This window comes from Vulpes lagopus, chromosome 23 (assembly GCF_018345385.1).
Source record: "Vulpes lagopus strain Blue_001 chromosome 23, ASM1834538v1, whole genome shotgun sequence".
Classification (NCBI taxonomy): Eukaryota; Metazoa; Chordata; class Mammalia; order Carnivora; family Canidae; genus Vulpes; species Vulpes lagopus.
Window position 1 is genome coordinate 55,598,932 of NC_054846.1, and position 21,173 is coordinate 55,620,104.

Genomic DNA, 21,173 nt, shown 5'->3' on the forward strand with positions numbered 1-21,173 from the left:
TATCCATGATTATTTTAACATGACTTTCCTCTAAGGGTCTTCAGATTGAATGATTAAGATTTTATTCACAGAGACACACACACACACAGAGAGGCAGAGAGAGAAGCAGGCTCCTGGGACTCCAGGATCACGCCCTGGGCTGAAGGCAGGCTCTAAACCACTGAGCCACCCAGGGATCCCTTTTTATACATTTTTAAAGATTTTATCCATTACTCATGAGACACACTCACACACATACACACACACAGGCAGAGGGAGAAGCAGGCTCCATGCAGGGAGCCCAATGTGGGACTCGATCCCAGGACTCCAGGATCAGGCCCTGGGTTGAAGGCAGCGCTAAACCACTGAGCGACCCGGGCTGCCCAATATTCTTTTAAAAAGATGCCTATTCCATAAGCTGTTCTTCCTTTTTCTGAGGACATATTCAAATCATTTTTAGATGTTCATTACTTTTATATTTTCTTGTCAAAACGAAGATAGTGTTCTTGTATTTCAAAGATCAAATCACATTTGCATGCTTAGGAATAAACTTTGTTACTGGGCTTTAAAACGCACAGAAGACAATTTAGTAGTACCTACAGGTCAATACTGGGGTTGTAAAGAAATTCTTAGAAAAATTCTACTTCCTACCTAGAGTACCCTTTAAGCTCCCTCTGCTGGCTACCATTTAAATAAAGTAGGAAAAAATGATAATCTTTTTTTAAAATTTTTATTTATTTGAGAGAGAGAGAGAGAGAGAGAGAGAGAGGCAGAGACAGAGGGAGAAGCAGGCTCCATGCAGGGAGCCCGATGTGGTACTCGATCCCGGGTCTCCAGGATCACACCCTGGGCTGAAGGGGGTGCTAAACCTCTGAGCAACCCAGGCTGCACCCCCCCTTTTAAGATTTAATTAATTTATTTGACAAAGCGAGATTTCAAAGCACAGAGGGAGGGTGAGAGGGAGAAGCAGACTCCTCGCTGAGCAGAGCCTGATGAGGTACTTGATCCCAGGACCCCGAAATAATGACCTGAGCAGAAGGCAGACACTCAACCTACTGAGCCATCCAGGTGACCCATTTTTTTCTTTTGAGAAGTGATGGGAGAGCAGGATAAGGCTGAGAGCACTACTGATACTGAAAGGAAAATTCTATTAAGGCTAAATCTAACTGATGGCTACCTTCCCTAATAAGTAAGGCTTCTGAACTTTTTTTTTTTCTGGACTTTCAATCAGATTCGGACACTGGGGTGGGGATCAAGGGTACCTAAAATAAGGGAAGTTACTGTCAAGTTTGAATATTAAATTGATATGCCAAAATGCAAAAGCATTTAGTATAAAATAAATCAACTATAAAGTTACCATTTATCACTAGAAAAAATTAAGAATTTAAATATATTTCATAAACTTCATAGAACAAAAACTTATACCACAGTATTAATCTATTGGTTTCAATATTAAGGTTTATTTATTTTTTTCCAGAGTGAGGTTAAGTAACAATTTAAATAATTATCAGGATGTATAAATGAACATCCATTCAGATAAAACATTACTACTTAAAAGTGGCTATCTAAGAAATATTTTGTATGTAATAAATATATTTTATGTTTAGGTTAACAGGCACCATCTTGAGAGCAGAAAAGGTATTTTAAACCAATAAATAAATTACATTCAAGAAAACAAGATGTTTATATCTGAAGTATGATATATCCCCTTAAATGTTTTTCTTCATATAGCACCCAAACTTCCCAAATGTCTAGAAAGTATCTCCCAAAATATAACTCATACCTTAAGTCATAAAAATAAAGGCCAAGAAAAAAATCAATTTAAGACAAAATTTACGGTTTATATTCTTAATTCCCCATTCAATAAAATATCAATAGCCAATTTATTAAAAGTAAATGAACTGTATATATGCAATCTGTTAGTGCTGAAAATCTGAAATATAATATTCTTAAAAGTCACTCTTTCTCAAAGTACTTAAAATATTGCATCTCTGGTGGCAAACCTGAAAACTATCAAGCATTTTATTTCCCTCGTTTTCATTCTTCCACTCCCACCTCTACACCTTTATCCTTTAACAGCCATCCATTGTTTTTTATTTTTTTTTGTTTTTGGTAAATATATTTACTTATATCCCAAACAAAAAACACTGACAACACTCCTTGGTAAACAAGGAAATCCCAGAACAGTCCCAGCCTACAGCTTTGCTACCAAAGTGTGGCACAGGCTAAATGACAGGGGAAAACAAAAACAAAAACAAAAACAATCAATGGCCCTTATTGATGCAGTCAGCATGCTCCTGAGAGTCCTCAACTGTTTGAGAGTTTGCTGATGTAATCCTGAAGACAGTTGCAACACACTTGCAGACAAGTATCAGAGAATAAGTCTTTGATTGATAATTTTTCTATTTATTTCTGCCAAGGCGACTGAAAACACGAAAGCCTTTTCATCAGAGAGGTTAGCATAGATGTCAATTTCCTTTTCCTGTTTCTCTGTTAAAAGAAAAAGAGAAAGCTAATGTAAATGAGGTAATTAAAAAAAATACATGAAGCTTTCAATTATTTCTTTAGATGATAATATACATAATACTAACAACATACATGAAATGTTATATAGTATCATCCTACTAAAACTAAAATTTTTTCAAAATTACATAAAGGAGTTACTGAAATGCCATGAACTAAATGGAAACTATATATGTGTGTGTGTGTGTGTGTGTGTGTGTGTGTGTGTGTATATATATATATATATATATATACAGTCTATAATATCTACATAATTTCTGTAAGTCTCAAATATTTCTTTCTCTTCACTAGGATGAGTGAGCTCACTGTCTCAAATTTTCTCACCGTAAAGATGGTCCCCTCAACCCCCCTACCAATATGCCTTTATGAATATATTAACTTCCTTACCTTAGCCCTGCTAAACAAAATAAGAATAACCAACATTTAATCCTATTTTTTCCCCTCCTGATTACAAATGTAATCCAAGTTCATGGTAGAAAATTGAAAAGTACAGAAAAACAAAAAAGGATAAAAAACCACCTATACTATGTTATAAGCCAGCAGAAATCACAATAAATATCTTTGTGCACAATCTGCCAAATTCTTTTTTTTTTCTTGCCAATTTCTTTTTTTTTGGGGGGGGGTTCTTCTATGATTGTACTTTTGTCTGTTTTGTTTTGACTTTTTAATCAAAGTTAAACACATATCTAAGTAGAGTCAAATTGTAATACAGAAGTCCTCCCCCCGCCAACACCTCTCACTCCCCAAATGCAACTACTTTTTCTCAGTTGTTTCTTCTTGTTTTTACCTCTCTAAGCAACATTTTTATGTGATGCTATTTCTTGGTTTTAGGCATTAATTGACCTCCCACCACAGAAAGCTATAATTTTATTGTTTTCTATTTCTTACCCCCTAATATACTCTTCCTATCTCATCTTCCCATTACGTTATATCACAATTTTGGTGAGATCAATATTCAATGTTTACATTATTCCGACTATGTAAATGATTTCACTTTTCCTGCATTGTTTTTTCCCTGAAGAGATTTTTTTCATCTGTTTAGTTTTCATTACTAATTGAACCCAAACTCTCTCCACGTTGCATAGATCTTTCAGAATGCTTACACATACTAGGTATTACATCTATTTTATCTTCTTGAAATCTCTCCAAGTCGTCTGCTCCAACCTAAAATGGTTGCTTTCTAGACCTGCTACACAATTATCACTGAGATTGCTCTTCAACATCATGCTGGATATAAACATCTTTCTCTTGAGTTGAACCCTGTGTCCAGGATCTCAGAATACTTCTTTTTGGTTTACTTCTTTTCATGCCATGTATCTTGCAGTAGTTTCCTGAGAAAGGGAGTATAGGTAGCAAATTTTTTGAGACCCTGAATGTTAGTTAGAAAGTGTCTTTACCTTCATGCTAACGCATAGTATGATTGACTAAGATTCATGGAGATCCGAGTATGAAGGCAAAAAATTATCTTCCAACTAATGGTGCCACGTTTTTAAAAAAAAAAGCCAATAATTTTTTTTCACAGTTATTTTAAAAATTATTGCTAAATTCACATACAGTGAATACACACATCTTAATGTACAATTGGATGAGTTCTGACAAAATATACATGTGTATAACCCACACCACAATCAAGATACAGGAAATTCCTCATGCTTCTTTTCAGTCAGTACCTCTCCACCTCACCAGCAACTACTGTTCTATCACCACAGAGTCATTTGCCTGTTCATGGATTTCATATAAATGGCATCATATAGCATCAACTGTTTTGTGTCTAGCTTCTTTCATTCAGTATGTTTTTAAAATTCATTGATGCTGTTCATATATAAGTAGTGTGTTCCTGGGTGGATAGTATTTCACTGCATTAATTCCAAGTACCACTTTGATTCTTTTCTAGCTCTTTTTCCCCTGAGCCCTTGAAGGAGTTTTCCTTTAATCAAAAAGATAGGATTTGTGATGATATGCTTTGGCATAATCTCTACTTTTAAACATCCACTGGTCTCAGAATTTGGTGGGCCATTTCAATGTGGAAACTCAATGTCCTTCAGGTTTGGAAAATTTTCTTGAATTATTTCATCGATGACATCCTTCTCCTCCATCTTCTCAGTTCTTTTTTTTAGAACATCAATAATTTATAGATGTTGAACCTTAAACTGGTCCTTTAAATTTCTTATCTTTCCCATTCTATTCTTTCATCTCTTTTCCCTTTCCTTTTTTTTTTTTTTTTTTTTTGAGAGAGAGAGAGAGAGAGAGAAAATACAATCCTAAGCAGGCTCCCACACTCAAAGCAGAGCCCCACATGCGGCTCAATCTCACAACCCTGAGATCATGACCTGAGCTGAAATCAAGAGTTGGACGCATTTTAACCAACTGAGTCACCCAGGCATCCCTTTCATCTCTTTTTTATTTCTCTACATTCTGGTACAACTGATTCTTTCAATAAACCTGTTAGTGTTTCATTTCTGCAAATCTTTATAAACACACTTTTTTTTTTAGATTTGTATTTTAAAGTTCATTTTCTAGGTATTTTGACAGCTGCCTTTCCATTTAAATATCTTCTTATTCTCGTTTCATGACTATAATATCTTCTCTTGCTAAAAACATTAATGACAGTTTTAAGTTTTTCTTTTTCCTGCAAAAATCTGTTTTATCCAAGTTATTGTTTTTTCCTGTTAATTTGGTCTTAGCCTTTCATAGAGATACTTTCATCTATATATCTGGGTAATTCTTGATAATATGCTCATATTTAAGAATGGGATCCAAAAAGCTGATTAGTTCATATACATCTGTGGAGCTTGACTGTGATCACCAATTTAGGATGATCTGACTGGGCCATTTGTCTGTGAAATCCCTAATGAAAATACCTTTATTTTAGGCCCTTTCTCTTAGGTGTTCTAGATTTCCTAGAGAAGATACTGCTAATCTCCTACCTGGATGATCCAAACCTAACCACAGAATTCGGTATTTATCAACTCTAATTTTCACATAACCTTCCTGATCTCTGTATAGTAGCCCTGCCCTTAATGACACCTGGGGTTCTCTAAATCAGAGTTGTCTCATCTTTTTGAAAGGATACATTTGGAAGGAGGGAAAATGAGGTAAACAGCCATTAAAAAACAGACTTCCAAACACTCTCATTTTTTAGCCTCATCTTCATTTCTACACCTCCAAATATAATTGACACAAAAATTCCTGATCTTAAGGCAGTTGTATAATAAAAATCTGCTTCTTTTTTAGTTTTCCCCAAAGGGGCTAACAATTCAGGTTTCATGGGTCTACCAAAGCAGTTATCGCTTTCTAGAATTCTGCTGCTTTTCCCGTTCCTTGCTCTTGTGGAATTTGGTCCTTTTTATTTTTATTTTTTTTGAATTTGGTCCTTTTAAAAAAAATCCTTTTACTATAATATTACTAGGATTTGAAGATGATGGAGAGCTAGGTATTGTTATTCGATCTACCAACATTAACTTGATCTCTACATAAATCTTGTATGTTCATTAATAAGATTTCCAGAATTGCCCACTATATTTTAATCTAAATGTCATTCCTAGTATTTAAAATAATTTAAATCTAGTATTTAAAATAATCATAGTTCCCCCTCACATAAAATGAAAATTTATCTTAACCCAACCAAAAATTTTTAAGTTTAATGGTTTGTTTTTATGATTGTATAAAAATATGCTATCTAGATGTCTAAAAAGCTTTCCTTTCCATTCTTTCTTCTTTCTCTTCTTTTTTAAAATATAGAATACAAAGTCAATTAAAAATGTGTTTTTAGACACTCCTTATTTAAGGTAAAGCTTGCTTCAAAGTTTCCAAGTACCTTATGAGCAAGGAATCAATAAAAACTGAATTAAAGCAAACAGCTACTTAACAGTAAAAAGCATATGAAAGAAGTCTAGATATGTAAAAATACAGAAGATTTCAAAAGTTCCTGTTTCTTATCCATATTATATTTAGAGAACATGGTCTGCCTCAAGGGTTGGTAAAATACAGCCCAAGGTCAAATCTGGCCTGCCACCTGTTTTTATAAAGTCTTACTGGAATACAGCCAATGCCCATTCATTTACATATTGTCTCTGGCTGCTCTCCAGCTACAATGACAGAGCAGAGTAGCTACAACAGAAGACTGTATGGCCCACAAAACCTAAAATATTTATTATCTGGCTCTTTATAGAAAAAGTGTGCTGACTTCTTCCCCACCCCGCCCCCATAGCTTACATGAAAAGATTCCAGTTTTACAAAAATTGCCTTGAACATCTTCCTGTTTGTATTAAAAATAAATCAAGAGCATATCCTACTCTAGAAATAGCTTAAAACTTTCTATAATAAGCTGAAAATATCAGACAAAAAAAATTTATAGCCAACTAGTTTAAGTTAACATGAATAAAAAGTTCAGACCTGCACACCCAGATTCCTAGCACAATTATCTAGATTTCATTTCCCCAACTAAAAGACTTGTCATTATCTGTTTTCTCATCTCCTCTCACTCACCACCAGAAGCATTCCTTCTCCATTCTTTGGGTTATATTCCCTTTACTTCAACTGAAAAGAATGTTCTGTTTTCTGGGCCAAGCAGTATTTCTCTGTTGTTTGTTTTTTTTCTGTTGATTTTTCTTTGCCTGGTTTCCCTTCTGAAACAGTTTTTAGTTTCTTTGCCTGGTTTCCCTTCTGATCATCCCATGTTAAAAAACACATTTAAGTTTAGAAAAAAATTTAAACTCTCTGGAAGAGCAGCATAAGAGAAGGAGAAAGAAAATGCAGTAAAATTATCCAAGGAATTAAGGCGTATCTAAGTTTTCTTCAAAGAAAACAGTCAAATATGATATAAGCCTTATTCCTTTATCCATACAATACTAAGAAACCATTAACTCTGAAAAAGCTAAGGACAGCTATACTAGTTAAGTTATTTTCCCTAACAGTCATAATTTTATTCAAATAAAAGCATACAAGGCAGAGAGAAATGGTAAACAGATAAAAAAATTCTCAATGTCTAAAATAGGAGAAATTTATACTTATGCTTGAATATTTAAAACTGAATGCCTGAAAAATCAAAGCATAACCCACCAACAAGAAACTATGCATTTCACTGAAGATGAAGTTATTTTGATAGAGGTTTTTAAGTAATTATAAAGAGCAACTATCACTTTTTTCCATTAATTACAGGCTTGGAAGTCTCGATTTCAAAAGATATTCATTCATGGCCATAAAGGGGTTCATTATCCTAGTCTAGTCTCCCTACTCTTGTATCATCTTTGAAATCTTCCATGATAAAAGGTTTTTTAGAAGATGTATAAAAAGAGAAGCTGAAGTTTTAGTTAATGGTTAAAAACAAGTTTTGGCAGACATACCACTTATCAGAAGAAAGGAGAAAATCTGTAAGGAGAAATACAAATATATTTTGGACCAAGAAAAATTTACATAAAAAACTGCCTCAAAGTAAGGAAGACACAACAGCAATTTAAAAATTCATACTGAAGAATACTTTCAATAGTAAATTTTTAAAATTCATAGTGCAACAGTTTGAAATAAGTCTAACAAAACTCAGATTTATCTTTAAAAACAAAAAACAACCATTTTAACAGGCTTCTCTATAATACAAATTATTATATCTGAACTCTAATATCAGTTTATAGCAAGGTGAATTTTACCTAATTGAGCCGTTAGCTTTAGAATTCAATTCTGTGTTTTTTGTTGTTGTTGTTGTTTTTGATTTTAAAACAAGCATCTACCCTGGAGGAAATGTTTTCAAACTAAAATATGAGTTGTGATTTTAAGTCCAAGAGCTCAATGCCTACCAAACACTTTCTTCACTACTACCTAATTAAAGTCTAGAAAAATTTAATACTTGAAAAACAAAACTGCTTGGATTTATTCATACCTCTTTCTTCCTCATGTTTTTTGGCAGATGCAGTTTTAGGTCTTCCTCTTCCTCGTCTGATATGATCTGAATGGCTGTTACTTCGAGACCTCTTTCTGTTTTCTAAATCCTTATTTACTGTAGAATTTATCTTCTCTCGCCTAACTCTCTCTGTTCGCCTCCTCTTGGCCTCATGCTTGTTTTCTGTATGGATGAATAAAAGTGATATATTTTAGGGCTTAGCAAGAACTGTTTGCCCAAGTTCTCATTGTCTTCTTTTTCTTTCTAAATAGCACTAGAGTTTGCTGCCTGGCATATTTTATAAAACTACAACCGTAACATCCTTGTTCCTCACACCCACACAGGAAAAAAAGAAATTCAACAGAATTCAGATCCAAATTAACTCAGGAGGTAGGAAGAATTGTAACAGAAGACCAGTTTCTTTATTTGGCACCTTTATTTTCAGCCCCTACATGTTCACACAATTTCACAGCAATCTTTCTGCCTTTTTCCTTCTCTCCTTCCAAGCTAAAAATGGTAAAGTATTAGCAAAGGAAAAAAAAATTCCATTCCTTTTTGCCCCCTACTCAAAATACAGACTGAAATACATCAAATATACGGAAGCAAAACTGACTTTAGCCATAATACATTAAGGTTACCAATAAAAAGCAAACAGAAAACATCCACAGAAAATATAAAAACACTAGGGAAGTAATAAGTAGTTTGCACTTTAGCCACAGATGAGGTCATTTCTGACATTCTCCAAGCATGCAGATCTCTAAATGAACAGCAAAAGGGGGAACTTTACTCAACATGGTGATTTAATTAATGCAATAAGCCATCCTTCTACTCCAAACAATTCAAAATGCTGGAGAAGGCCAAAAAAAAAAAAAAAAACAAAACAAAAAAAAAAACCCAAAAAACAAAAAACAAACTTGCTTTAATATATACCTGAACTCAAAAGCAACAAAGAGAATTCCCCAAATGCCTAAAACCACAATGATAAAGGGCCAAAACATATAAAATTCATATCCCAAGAAGAGACCAATTTAAAAAACTTATAAGTATGCTTAATAAGATAGTGTAAAACTAAAAACAAACAAACAAACAAAAACTGTTTAAGTAAAATGGTAATGGTTATTTCCAAACATCATACCCCCAGAGAAGTAGTTAAATCTAATCTCAGACATATACCTGATGATGCAAGAACACTTAAGTATTCAAGATTGCAGGGAAGTTATCAAAGACAACCAGGGTCTTGTTAAAGGACTCAAGGGGTAACTTGAAAAGGCTCCCACTGACCAACGTAGGACAATTTGGGCATCAATACAAACAGTAACTGTAATAACAAACTGGAACATCAAATATACTTAAAACTACAAGTACGTGACACTAAATTTTAAAAATACAAGCAAAAACTAAGGAACTCCCTATTTTGAAAACTTAAATAGAATAGAAAGAACAAAGCATTTATCCTGCCTTTTCTATTCCAATTTTACTATTCACTCAGTAACCGAAGTACAGATAAAGAGAGGTTTGTCATTTAAGAATTACTGTGGCTAAAAAATGAAGAATGATAAAATTAAAGTATTACAACTTTCTTTCTTTTTTAAAAAAGATTTTACTTATTTATTTGAGAGACAGAGAGCACGAGTGGGGGAGCAGGGCAGAGGGAAAGGGAGAAGCAGACTCCTTGCTGAGCAGGGAGTGTGACCTGGGCTTGATCCCAGGACCCCAGGATCATGACCTGGGCTGAAGGTAGATGCTTAACCGACTGAGCCACCCAGGCGCCCCTATACTTTTCTTTACTTACACTGTCTTTGCAAAATTTTGGTATTAGGATATTAGCTTCATAAAACAAATTTGGAAGTGTTCCCTTCATTAGCTTGCATTAATTCTTTAAAGGTTTGGTAGATTTTTCTAGTGAAACCATCTGGAGAAACCTGGAGATTTCTTTTTTGGCTTTTTAAAATTATGAATTCAATTTCCTTGATAGTTGTAGTGCTGTTCAATGACCTATTTCATATTAGGTCAGTTAACAGATATAGTCATAGGTTACAGAGCCTTTGTGAGAGGGCACCTCATTGGTCCTGAAAGGCTTTCCTGTTTGGTGGCAGTGGCAGCAAGTGGCTCCTGGTGCACCAGGTATCACCATTTTCAACAAAAATGAACTAAAGGATATAAGTGCTAAACAGAAATAGCTGTTAATATTACAAAAACAGAGACAAGAAGATTTTATATGCCACCTGACAATACCTACCTGTTAGGTAGTCTTATCAAGAAAATCAAATCCTATCAAACTTTTGAATCCAAATGACAATTTACAAGAAAAATAAGTCACTAGAGGAGTGCATTCTCCTACATTCCTACACCACGAAAAGCCAAATAGGACATCCAGATGTACACGTGATAGCTTCTTTAACACAATTGGCAAGGAAAAAAAAAAGAAAGAAAACAATAGGTAAAAGAGAGCTAAAAAAGATATTGCCCATATGTACTGTGAAGATCTTAAAACTTAAAAAAAAAAGTTTTTATGAGAAACCTGAAAATTTCAGCACCAGTTGGGTATTTTTTTTTAAAGATTTTATTTACTTACTTGACAGAGTGAGCGAGCACAAACATGGGGAGCAGTAGGAAGGAGAAACAGGCACGGGGAGAGGGAGAAGCAGGCTTCCCACTGAGCAGAGATCCCAATACAGGGTTCATTCCCAGGACCCTGGGATCATGACTGACCAGAAGGCAGACGCTTAACTGAGCCACTCAGGCGCCCCACCAGTTGGGTATTTAATATTAAGGAATTATTAATTTTAATTGTGCTTATATTTTTAATGGGCTGTCTTTCAGAAACATACATAACTGAAATTATATGAGATTTGCTTAAAAAAATATGCAAGGGAAGGAAATAGACATGGGCGTGAATGGGGCCAGGTTTGGCCATTTTCCTTCTACTCTTGTGTATGCTTAGAATTTCTCAAAAAAAGAAAAGGTTTAAAGGAATAGGTAAAGCTTTTTATAGTATGCCTTTTAAAGTTCAACAATGAATTTAAGTTTGTTCCTCCAGCTACCCACCCATCTCTGCAAACTTCTATTAGCCAAACTTCTCCAAAAAGAGCTCTCTGTACTTTCTGCCTTCAGTTTCTACCTCCCATTCAATCCACTTCAATATAGCTGCCCACTCAATGAAACTGATCAAGAAGGACAAAAATTTGTTATCAAATCTAACAGCACCTCCCTTTAATCACCCAAATACCAGCTCTCAAAAATCCAACAAAGAGGACTACTCTTTTTCTTAACGTATTCTTCACTTGATTTTTCAGGCTTCCAGTTTTCCCATCTTACCGTCATTCCTCTCTAGCTCCTTTGCTGTCTTCTCTCTCAAGTACTTTCTCATCTTTAATATTAAAGCCCTAGGACTCTGACCTGAGCTCTCTTCTCTGAGAGATAATCCATAGACCTAAAACATTACACTCTGTTGTTTATGATGGTTCCAAATTTTATACTTTCTACTAGACCTCTTCCCAAAGCTCCAGACTGCCTGACAGTTTCACTCCAATTTCTTACAAGTATTTCAAATGTACTAAAAAATTACTCTTGATGTTCCCTCCCGCAAAGCTTCACTGCACCACCCGTTTGCAAAAGCCAAATGATTTGTAGTTATCTGTGACCCAGGCTGCTGCTTCTTCTATCATCACAAACATCCACAGGTACTCCTTGCAAAATATATCCATAATTTCTTCATCTCTCTACCTCTATGGGCAGCATCCAAACTGAATATATTTCCTTCAGAGCTGCCAAAATTATCTTTCAAAAAATTCATCTGTATAGCTTCTTTTCTAAAATCTTTCATTAGCTTTTTATTGTATTTAAAAATAAAGCCGAATTTCCTAACCAAAGACTACAGTGCCTATAAGATCTGAATTTGCCTTTCTCCAATCTTCTCTCCTACTACAACACTTTGTTCACTACGCCCCAGACATGCCTTCCTTTCAATAAACAAGTTCCTTCCTCAAGGGTCTGCATTTGTTAATCCTTCTGCCTAGAGCTCTCATCCCAAAACTCTGAATGAGACTACTTATTTACTTAAAATGTTTATAAGTTACCCACCTCTGAGTCTCACAGCCCAAATTTCTTTTTATAATCTACCTTTATAATCTGTTATTTACTTATATGCTCAATCCTCCATTAGAATATAAACTCTGAAAATTGGGATGCCTCTGTCTCACAGAATCTAGAACATTACCTACACATATTAAGTGGTACTGAATAAATAAAATCAGACTGAGCACATGCATCTGCTTCCTCCTTTCTGGAAAATCCCACTGAAATGAGAATAAACATAGGTAAAAGGTAAAGAGAAAAAGGAAAGTAAATCTCTCGTGATGGAAACAAAGAAAGGATGCTATCAATCATCCAGAATTTCAGCAAACCAGCAAGCTCACAGGTTCTTTTTTTTTTTTTTAATTTAATTTAATTTAATTTTATTTTTTTTAAGCTCACAGGTTCTGATTAAGAAACCAGAAGAGGGGGCACCAGGGTGGCTCTGTTAGTGGAGCCTCCAACTCTTGATTTCAGCACAGGTCATGGTTTCAGCGTTGTGGGACTCAGTCCAGTGTCAGGCTCCAGGCTCAGCAGGGAGTCAGCTTGAGATTCTCTCTCTGCCCCTCTCCCTGCTCATACTCTTTCTCTAAAATAAATCTAAAGAGAAGAAGGAGAAGAAGAAGAAGAAGAAAAGAAGAAAAAACAACTAGAAATAGAAGACACTACAATCCAAAACACAAAATGTGGCTCCTATCGAAGGGAGAGCTGTTCTTTGTGAAAATACTTCAGAACAGGACAAAAACTACAGTAAGGGAGGGCAGGCCACAGAGTGATCATCAGAATATCTACAGAACTACAGCAGAACAACTGACATAAGGAAGTGAAACTCTCAGGAACCAAGTAATGTTCAAAGGAACTATGAACCTTCAAAACATAGAAGATACAAACAAATAAATGGCAGCTCCTCATAAAAATGAAATCCTATTAGGAATTTCACATTTTCTCCCAGGATGAAGGTATCCCAATTTTGGCAATCATGGAATTCAACACTGCTTCCCAGCTCATGTAATTTACACCCCAAAGCCTGCCAATAAGCTCTATGGTCAAAATAGACCCTTAAAACAGTGTAGGATAGTAATGCAAGTTATCTACACTGATAATGATAAATCAAATCCTCCATTTATAAATATCAATAGGCAATTAAGGATTACCAGCAATTTAAGGAAAATAAAAAGTATAACAGAGAAGGAAGAAGATAAAACAGAAAAAGGCAGTTCATGGGCAGCCCCGGTGGTGCAGCGGTTTGGCGCCGCCTGCAGCCCGGGGTGTGATCCTGGAGACCCTGGATCGAGTCCCACATCGGGCTCTCTGCATGGAGCCTGCTTCTCCCTCTGCCTGTGTCTCTGCCTCTCATTCTCTATCTGTGTCTCTATAAATAAATAAATAAAATCTTAAAAAAAAAAAAAAAAAAGAAAAAGGCAGTTCAAGAAACAAGAAAAAAACAGCGGTGCCTCACTGGCTCAGTTGGTTTAGTATATGACTCTTGGTTTTAACTCAGGTCATAATCTCAGGGTCGTGGGATCCAGCCCCATGTTGAGCTCGGTGCTCAGTGAGGAGTCTGCCTGTCTGTCTTCCTCTGCTCCCGACCCCCTGAAATAATTAAGGAAATCTTAAAAAAAAAAAAAAAAGAACCAAGAAAAAATAATCTTAAAACATTCTAATGTATACCTTCAGAAGATCTGATTAGACTTTATGTCATTAAGATTCTTTTGCAAAAACAGAAAGCTCAATCCTAAAATTCATACAGACTCCAAGCAATCTGAAATAGCGAAAAGAATCCTGAAAAACAATGTCAGAAGTTGCACATTTCCTGATTTCAAAACTCACTACAAAACTACAATAATCAAATAAGTGTAGTACTGACAGATATATAGACCAACAGAATAAAATAGAGAGCCCAGAAATAAATCCTTGAATCTATGGTCAAATGATTTTCAAAAACAGTGCCAAGATGATTCAAGGAGAAAAAGATAATATTTTCAACAAGTTGTATTGGGAAAACTGGATATCCATACACACACACACACACACACACACACACACACACACACCAACAAAAAAAAAGTAGCTGGACCCTTATTTTATACCTTATATGAAAATTAATTCAAAATGGATCGAAGACCTAAATATTACAGCTAAAATTATAAAATGCTTAGAACAAAAAGGAGAGAAAAACTTCATAGCATTGGACTTAGCAATGATTTCTTGGATATCACAATGAAAGTATAGGAAACAAAACAAAAAACTGACAACCTGGATTTTATTTTTATTTTTTTTAAAGATTTTTATTTATTTATTCATGAGAGACAGAGAGAGAGAGAGGGGGGCAGAGACACAGGCAGAGGAGAAGCAGGCTCCGTGCAGGGATCCTGACGTGGGGACTCGACCCCTGGTCTCCAGGATCACGTCCTGAGCAGAAGGCAGTGCTAAACCCCTGAGCCACCCGGGCTGCCCAGCAACTTGGATTTTAACAAAATAAAAAAACTTTTGTGCACCAAAGGACAGTATCAACAGAATAAAAATGGCAATTCATGGAATGGGATAAAATATTTGTAAACATTTATCAGATAAGGGATTAATATCCAGAACAAAAAGAACTTCTAAGAACTCAGTAAAAACTCAATTCAAAAATGAGCAAAGAACTTGAATAGACATTTCGCCAAAGATGACAGGCAAATGAAAAGATATTCAACATCACTAATCATTAGAGAAATACAAATCAAAACCACAAGTTAGCACTTCATACTGATTAGAATGGCTCTTATCAAAAGCTTTGCTCTTATCAAAAGCACATAAAGTAAGTGTTGATGAGGATGTGGGGAAATTGGAAACTCTGGGTATTGCTACTGCTAACATAAAATGGTGCAGCTGCTTTGGAAAACGATATGGCATTACCACAGTCATAGAGATACCATATGATCCAGCAATTCTACTTCTGGGCATATATATGATAGAAATGAAAGCAGGAAATCAAATAGATATTTGAACAACTATGTTCATAGCTGTATTAGTTACAAAAGCAAAAAGGTGAAAGCCAATTCAAGTGCATGAGTAAACAAAATGTGGCATGTGCATAAGGTGAAATATTAGAGAGGAAATTCTGACACATGCTATAACATGGATGAAGTCTAAAAACATTATGTTAAGTGAAACAAGCCAGACACAAAAAGATAAATATAGTGTGATTCTAAATAGGCAGTAACTACACTAGTCTTTCACAGGTACAGAAAGAACAGAGGTTGCCTTGGGGCAGTGGGGAAGGGGAATGGAGAATTATTGTTCAATGGGTACAGCATTTCAGTTTGGGAAGATGAAAACTGTCCTGGCGTTTAATAGTGGTAATGGTTTTGAGTACACAACATGAATGTACTTAATACCACTGAGGTGTACATTTAAGATGATTAAAATAGTGATTTTATGTTATGTATAATTTACAATAAAAAATATGAAAAAGTAAGAGTCAATGATAAAGAAGAAATTAGAAAACAGAATGAACTGCTCAAAATTTTTTTTTTATTTTTTAAATTTTTTAAAAATTTTTTATTTATTTATGATAGTCACACACACAGAGAGAGAGAGAGAGAGAGAGAGAGAGGCAGAGACATAGGCAGAGGGAGAAGCAGGCTCCATGCACTGGGAGCCCGACGTGGGATTCGATCCTAGGTCTCCAGGATCGCGCCCTGGGTCAAAGGCAGGCGCCAAACCGCTGCGCCACCCAGGGATCCCTGAACTGCTCAAAATTAAAGTGCAGGAGACAAGCTAAATAATGGACACATCTGAAAGACAGATTTATAGCTCTAAAAGAGAAATCAATGAAATTTCCTGGAACACCAAAAAAACAGAGAATAGGTGACAGGAAGTGAAGAGAAATGAAGGAAAGATCCCAGAAATCTAATACTCACCCATGACATAATTACTAATTATCTACCCAGTATTCATTCTCCCCCCTCTTAAAAGCACAGAATGTTCTGATCAAGAGGGCAATGGGCCCAGCTGAAATATATACATTCAAAGACTCTCCTGCAGATGATGTGGCCATGGAATTTTGTTCTGGCCAATAAGTAAGTGGAATTGGGTAAGGCTTCCAGAACAATTTTTTTTTTTTAAAGGGGCAATCACAGCTGGCGTGTCCCTTTGTCCCTCTGTCCTTCTCTCTTCTTCCTACTTGGAATGCTTATGGAGTACCTGGAGGTACAAGAGCTACCTTGTAACAATGAGGATGAAAGTTACATCTCAGAACAAAAGAAAAAAGAACCCAGGTCTTTGATGGTATCATTGAATCACTAGTGCTGTAAAGCCAACTTCATCTTTCTTCACTAAACAGTGAAAAAAACCCCACCGCAGTGTCAGTCTCAGTAGATGGTAATCCTGATATATCATCCAACAAGTATGCAATATGCCAGGAAGAAGAGAAAAGAAAATGGGGTAAAAAAAAGAATCATAGGTAAAAACAGCTCTACACTGAAGATTTGAGCCCTCAGATGGAAAGGAAAATGATAATGACATTCAAATGTGAGTACAGGGGCTCCTGGGTGGCTCAGTCAGTTAAGCTCAGATCATGATCTCAGGGTTGTGAGATCCAGCCCCACAATGGGCTCCATGCTCAGCTCAGAGTCTGTTTGGGATTACTTCTCTTCCAACCCCTCTGTCCCTCCCATTACTTGCATTAGTGCACACATACTCTCTAAAATAAGTAAATAAATGTGAGTACAAAGTAAAGGCCTTCCACAATTGAAAACAGGAAATGTACCAACAGATATTTCTATGAAAAAAAATTTTTCAGGTCTGAAACAACTTTCTGGAAAATTTATTTCAAAAACAAAAACATACAAGTTAGAAACAAAATGGCACACAAGAAAAATAGGCTTATCCTAAGAGTACAAAGGAAAGAAATCTTAGTATGACAGCTATGCAGCAGACCTAAAATCAGTCTTAATTAGAAGAAATCAGAAGATTCTACAAAAAAAGTCTTAAAAATGAATATAGTCATCATTATATAAACTATATGATTAAGAACCCAAATGTACAGGCACAGAGGTAAATATAGGCATGCATTTTTCCACCAAAGACAAAATAAAAACTTAAAGCCATGTCCTATACGTGAATGTACAGCAATTTTAAGTGATTAGCACATAAGAAACAATGTTTTCTGAAATAACAAAACCAATGTCACTGTCAAGTAATTAAGAATTGAGGATCACTAACTACTGAATTAGTAACATTCAATCACTGGGTTTATAAAGGTACTAGCAATTGGCAATAGTCATTTCACTTTTTTTTTTAAACAGGTTTTTTTTTTTTTTTTTTTTTAAGATTTTATGTATTTATTCATGAGAGACACAGAGAGAGGAAGAGACCCAGGAAGAGGGAGAAGCAGGCTCCATGTGGGGAGCCCAATGTGGGACTTGATCCTGGGACCCCAGGATCACAACCTGTCAACCAAAGGCAGACGTTTAACCGCTGAGCTGCACATCGGGCTTCCTGCATGGAGCCTGCTTCTCCCTCTGCCTGTGTGTCTGCCTCTCTCTCTGTGTCTCTTATGAATAAATAAAATCTTAAAAAAATTACTTCAAATTGAGTTTAAGGCTTAGTTTTTTTCCTTTTTTAAAAAAGACTTTACTTCAGCACACCTGAGAAAGAGAGAGAGAGACAGAGAGAGAGAGAAAGCATGAGCATGGGGGAGAGGGACAAGCAGGCTCCCTGCTGAGCCAGAAGCCCAACGTGAGGCTTGATCTCAGTACCTTGGGATCATGACCTGGGCCTAAGGCAGACATATAACCGACTGAGCCACCCAGAGGCCCCTGAAAGACTTAATTTCAAGGTTATTTTTTAAACTCTAAAGCAATCACTGACTTTAGAAATAAGGTCCTACATGAACAAGATGGTTAATTTCTAAAAATTTATCTTCATTTAATACTGGCCCCCCAAAAAGAGTAAAAGAAACACATACCTAACAAATGAGGACATTAGTTAGGAAGGTTGTCAAAGAATTATTAATTGCCCTGAGATTCTATGGACTCATACAAAGCACTGAGCATTTTTTAACACAGATTTACTTATAACACTCATCTCTTCCCCTCATCAACATGAAAAAACTTGTAAAAATCCTTTAATTTCCATAATAAATTTTTAAATGTATTTTCAGCTAGATAAATTTTTTTTTTAAGATTTTATTTATTCACGATAGACATAGAGAGAGAGAGGCAGAGACACAGGCAGAGGGAGAAGCAGGCTCCATGCAGGGAGCCCAATGCGGAACTCGATTCTGGGACTCCAGGATCGCACCCTGGGCCAAAGGCAGGCGCCAAACCACTGAGCCACCCAGGGATCCCCTAGATAAAATTCTATACAAGTCTAGTGTCCTCCCTCCCTCCCTATTTCTACTGTGTTAGGAAGATATACAGATTAGTATATTTGAAAAAATGTGAGTTCTGAGCAATTCAAGCTTAGGTAAATCTGACTTGACAGATTATTTTCCTCCTACGTGTCACAAAGTTACAAAAGAAATTTCAACCCACTGAAATTTAAAATTATCTTTTATAGCTTTGATTTCACTTTTAAAATAAGTGCAACTTGAACTTCACAGATGGCTCTTTCTTGTTTCAAATGTTTAATTATGTAAGTAAAAGTCTTCCTTAATTCCTCCCTTGTTATTCAGTGATCTATCCATTTATGTATCACATGTAGAAATCACTTTGTGGGGTCTAAAAAGCAAATGAAAAATTGAACCATATGATACAGTAATTCTACTGCTGGATATTTATCCAAAGAAAACAAAAATACTAACTTGAAAAGATATGTGCACCCTCATGCTCACTGCAGCATTATTTACAACAGCCAAGATATGGAACCAACCTAAGTGTCCACTGATGGATGAATGGATGAAGATAACGTGGAATTTTATTCAGCTGTAATACAGAATGAAATCTTGCCATTTTTGACAACTTGGATGGACCTCGAGGGCACTATGCTAAGTGATATATCAGAGAGAGAACGATAAATACCGTATGATCTCACCTATATGCAGAATCTTAAAAAACAAATCTGAGCTTGTAAGTAACAGACAGATTGGTGGTTGCCAGAGGTGAGAGTTGGGGGGCAAGGGGGTCCAAAAGTACAAACTTCTCTAAGTTTCTATACTACAAATAAGTCATGATGGTGTAACATAAGCATGGTGACTATAGTTAATAATACTGTATTGCATATTTGAAAGTTGCTAAGAGTAAATTTTAAAAGTTCTCATTACAAGAAAAAAATTTTTGTACAAAAAACGAGTTCATGCAAGTATTGTTTTATACTTTTTCCCTATATTAACTTTGTTTTAGAGATTTTTCCAAGTCAGTACATACAATCTAATTAATTAGCACATACTGTTGTTCCCTAAAAGATGTACCCCACTTAACCATTCCGCTACTGATGATATTTGGGCTAAAACTTTCTATTATAAACAGTGTTGCTTATAAATCTAATATATATCTCATTGTGTATTAAAAACAACTATATCTTCAGGATGCATACCCACTGATAAAAATGTCTAGATCCTAAGTCATGTGCATTTAAAACTTGTTAACAACTACAGTCAGACTATCCTACCAAAAGGTTGAGATGATGTACAACTAGTATGAGACTTTGGATGCTGCCAGACTCAGGAAAGCACCTGGAGGGGATCCCTGGGTGGCGCAGCAGTTTGGCGCCTGCCTTTGGCCCAGGGCGCGATTCTGGAGATCTGGGATCGAATCCCACGTCGGGCTCCCGGTGCATGGAGCCTGCTTCTCCCTCTGCCTGTGTCTCTGCCTCTCTCTCTCTCTCTCTCTCTCTCTGTGACTATCATAAATAAATAAAAATTTAAAAAAAAAAAAAAAAGGAAAGCACCTGGAAATCCTTGACAGCTTTGTCAGGATGTGGGTAAAAAGAATGGCATTTTATTTCAACTGCATTTTCTTGATTATTAGCGAAGTTCATTATCTTTCCAGATATATATTATTCATTTTCATTTTTTTTCTTTATGAATTCTCTAATTAAAACTGGAATGTTCCTGGATCCCACTGACCATGCCATGTTCATCAAGTACTTTTATGTACTCTTCTCTATCTCCCACATACTACAAACTATCCAAGGCAAATCTTACTTTTAAGAAATTTAATTGTAGAAATGAATATACTAAACTTGTTTACATTAGCCATTTTCATCTGCACTTCAATCCTTTATCTAAGGCTTCTACTATAAGCCTGTATTATACTCAAGTAAATAGCAGCTGCTCACAGAGGTTAATTAACTTGTTAGATAGTGACAAAACTGGAATCTAAGTCTGAAGCCAAGGTTTCCACCCCCCATTATCTGTACTATACCAACTGTTCTCTAGGCTTCAACATTCTTAACCCTCCCCTCCTTTGGTTTCTATGGCATAATCTACTCCTGATGTTCCTCCACCCTTTTAAACTATTTTTTCTGTTTCTTTTGCTGGTTCCTCTTCCTCCTCCAGGGAATTTCTAGGCTTTAATGTCTCATCTTTACTTCAAGGTTAGAGGGCTACTCTTATTAAACAACAGAACCTTAGAAAATTCCAAATGTAAAATAATGATGAACTGCTTCTTACTCATCACCATGACTTATGTAACACTACTCTCCACTGGTGATTCTCCTACAACTGACATGTACATGTGCAACTTCTCAGTTGGCCTGAACTCCCTAATAACCTCCAGCCGTTAAGATCGGTGTT

The 21,173-nt window shown here is 35.8% G+C and overlaps 1 protein-coding gene across 2 annotated transcripts in view; it reads right to left on the bottom strand.

Annotated features, from left to right (window-relative positions):
• Positions 1 to 1,799: 1,799 nt before the first annotated feature.
• Positions 1,800 to 21,173, bottom strand: part of C23H16orf87 (chromosome 23 C16orf87 homolog) — a 28,944-nt gene continuing 9,570 nt past the window's right edge. Inside the window, exons 3-4 of one of the 2 annotated variants that reach the window (XM_041739121.1) lie at positions 8,378 to 8,560; positions 1,800 to 2,469 (exon numbers count right to left, since the gene is read on the bottom strand). In XM_041739121.1, coding sequence (XP_041595055.1) covers positions 2,351 to 2,469; positions 8,378 to 8,560 — 302 coding nt within the window. In that variant the 3' untranslated portion in view covers positions 1,800 to 2,350. The remainder of the gene's footprint in view (positions 2,470 to 8,377; positions 8,561 to 21,173) is intronic. The other variant, XM_041739122.1, reaches the window with a different exon arrangement.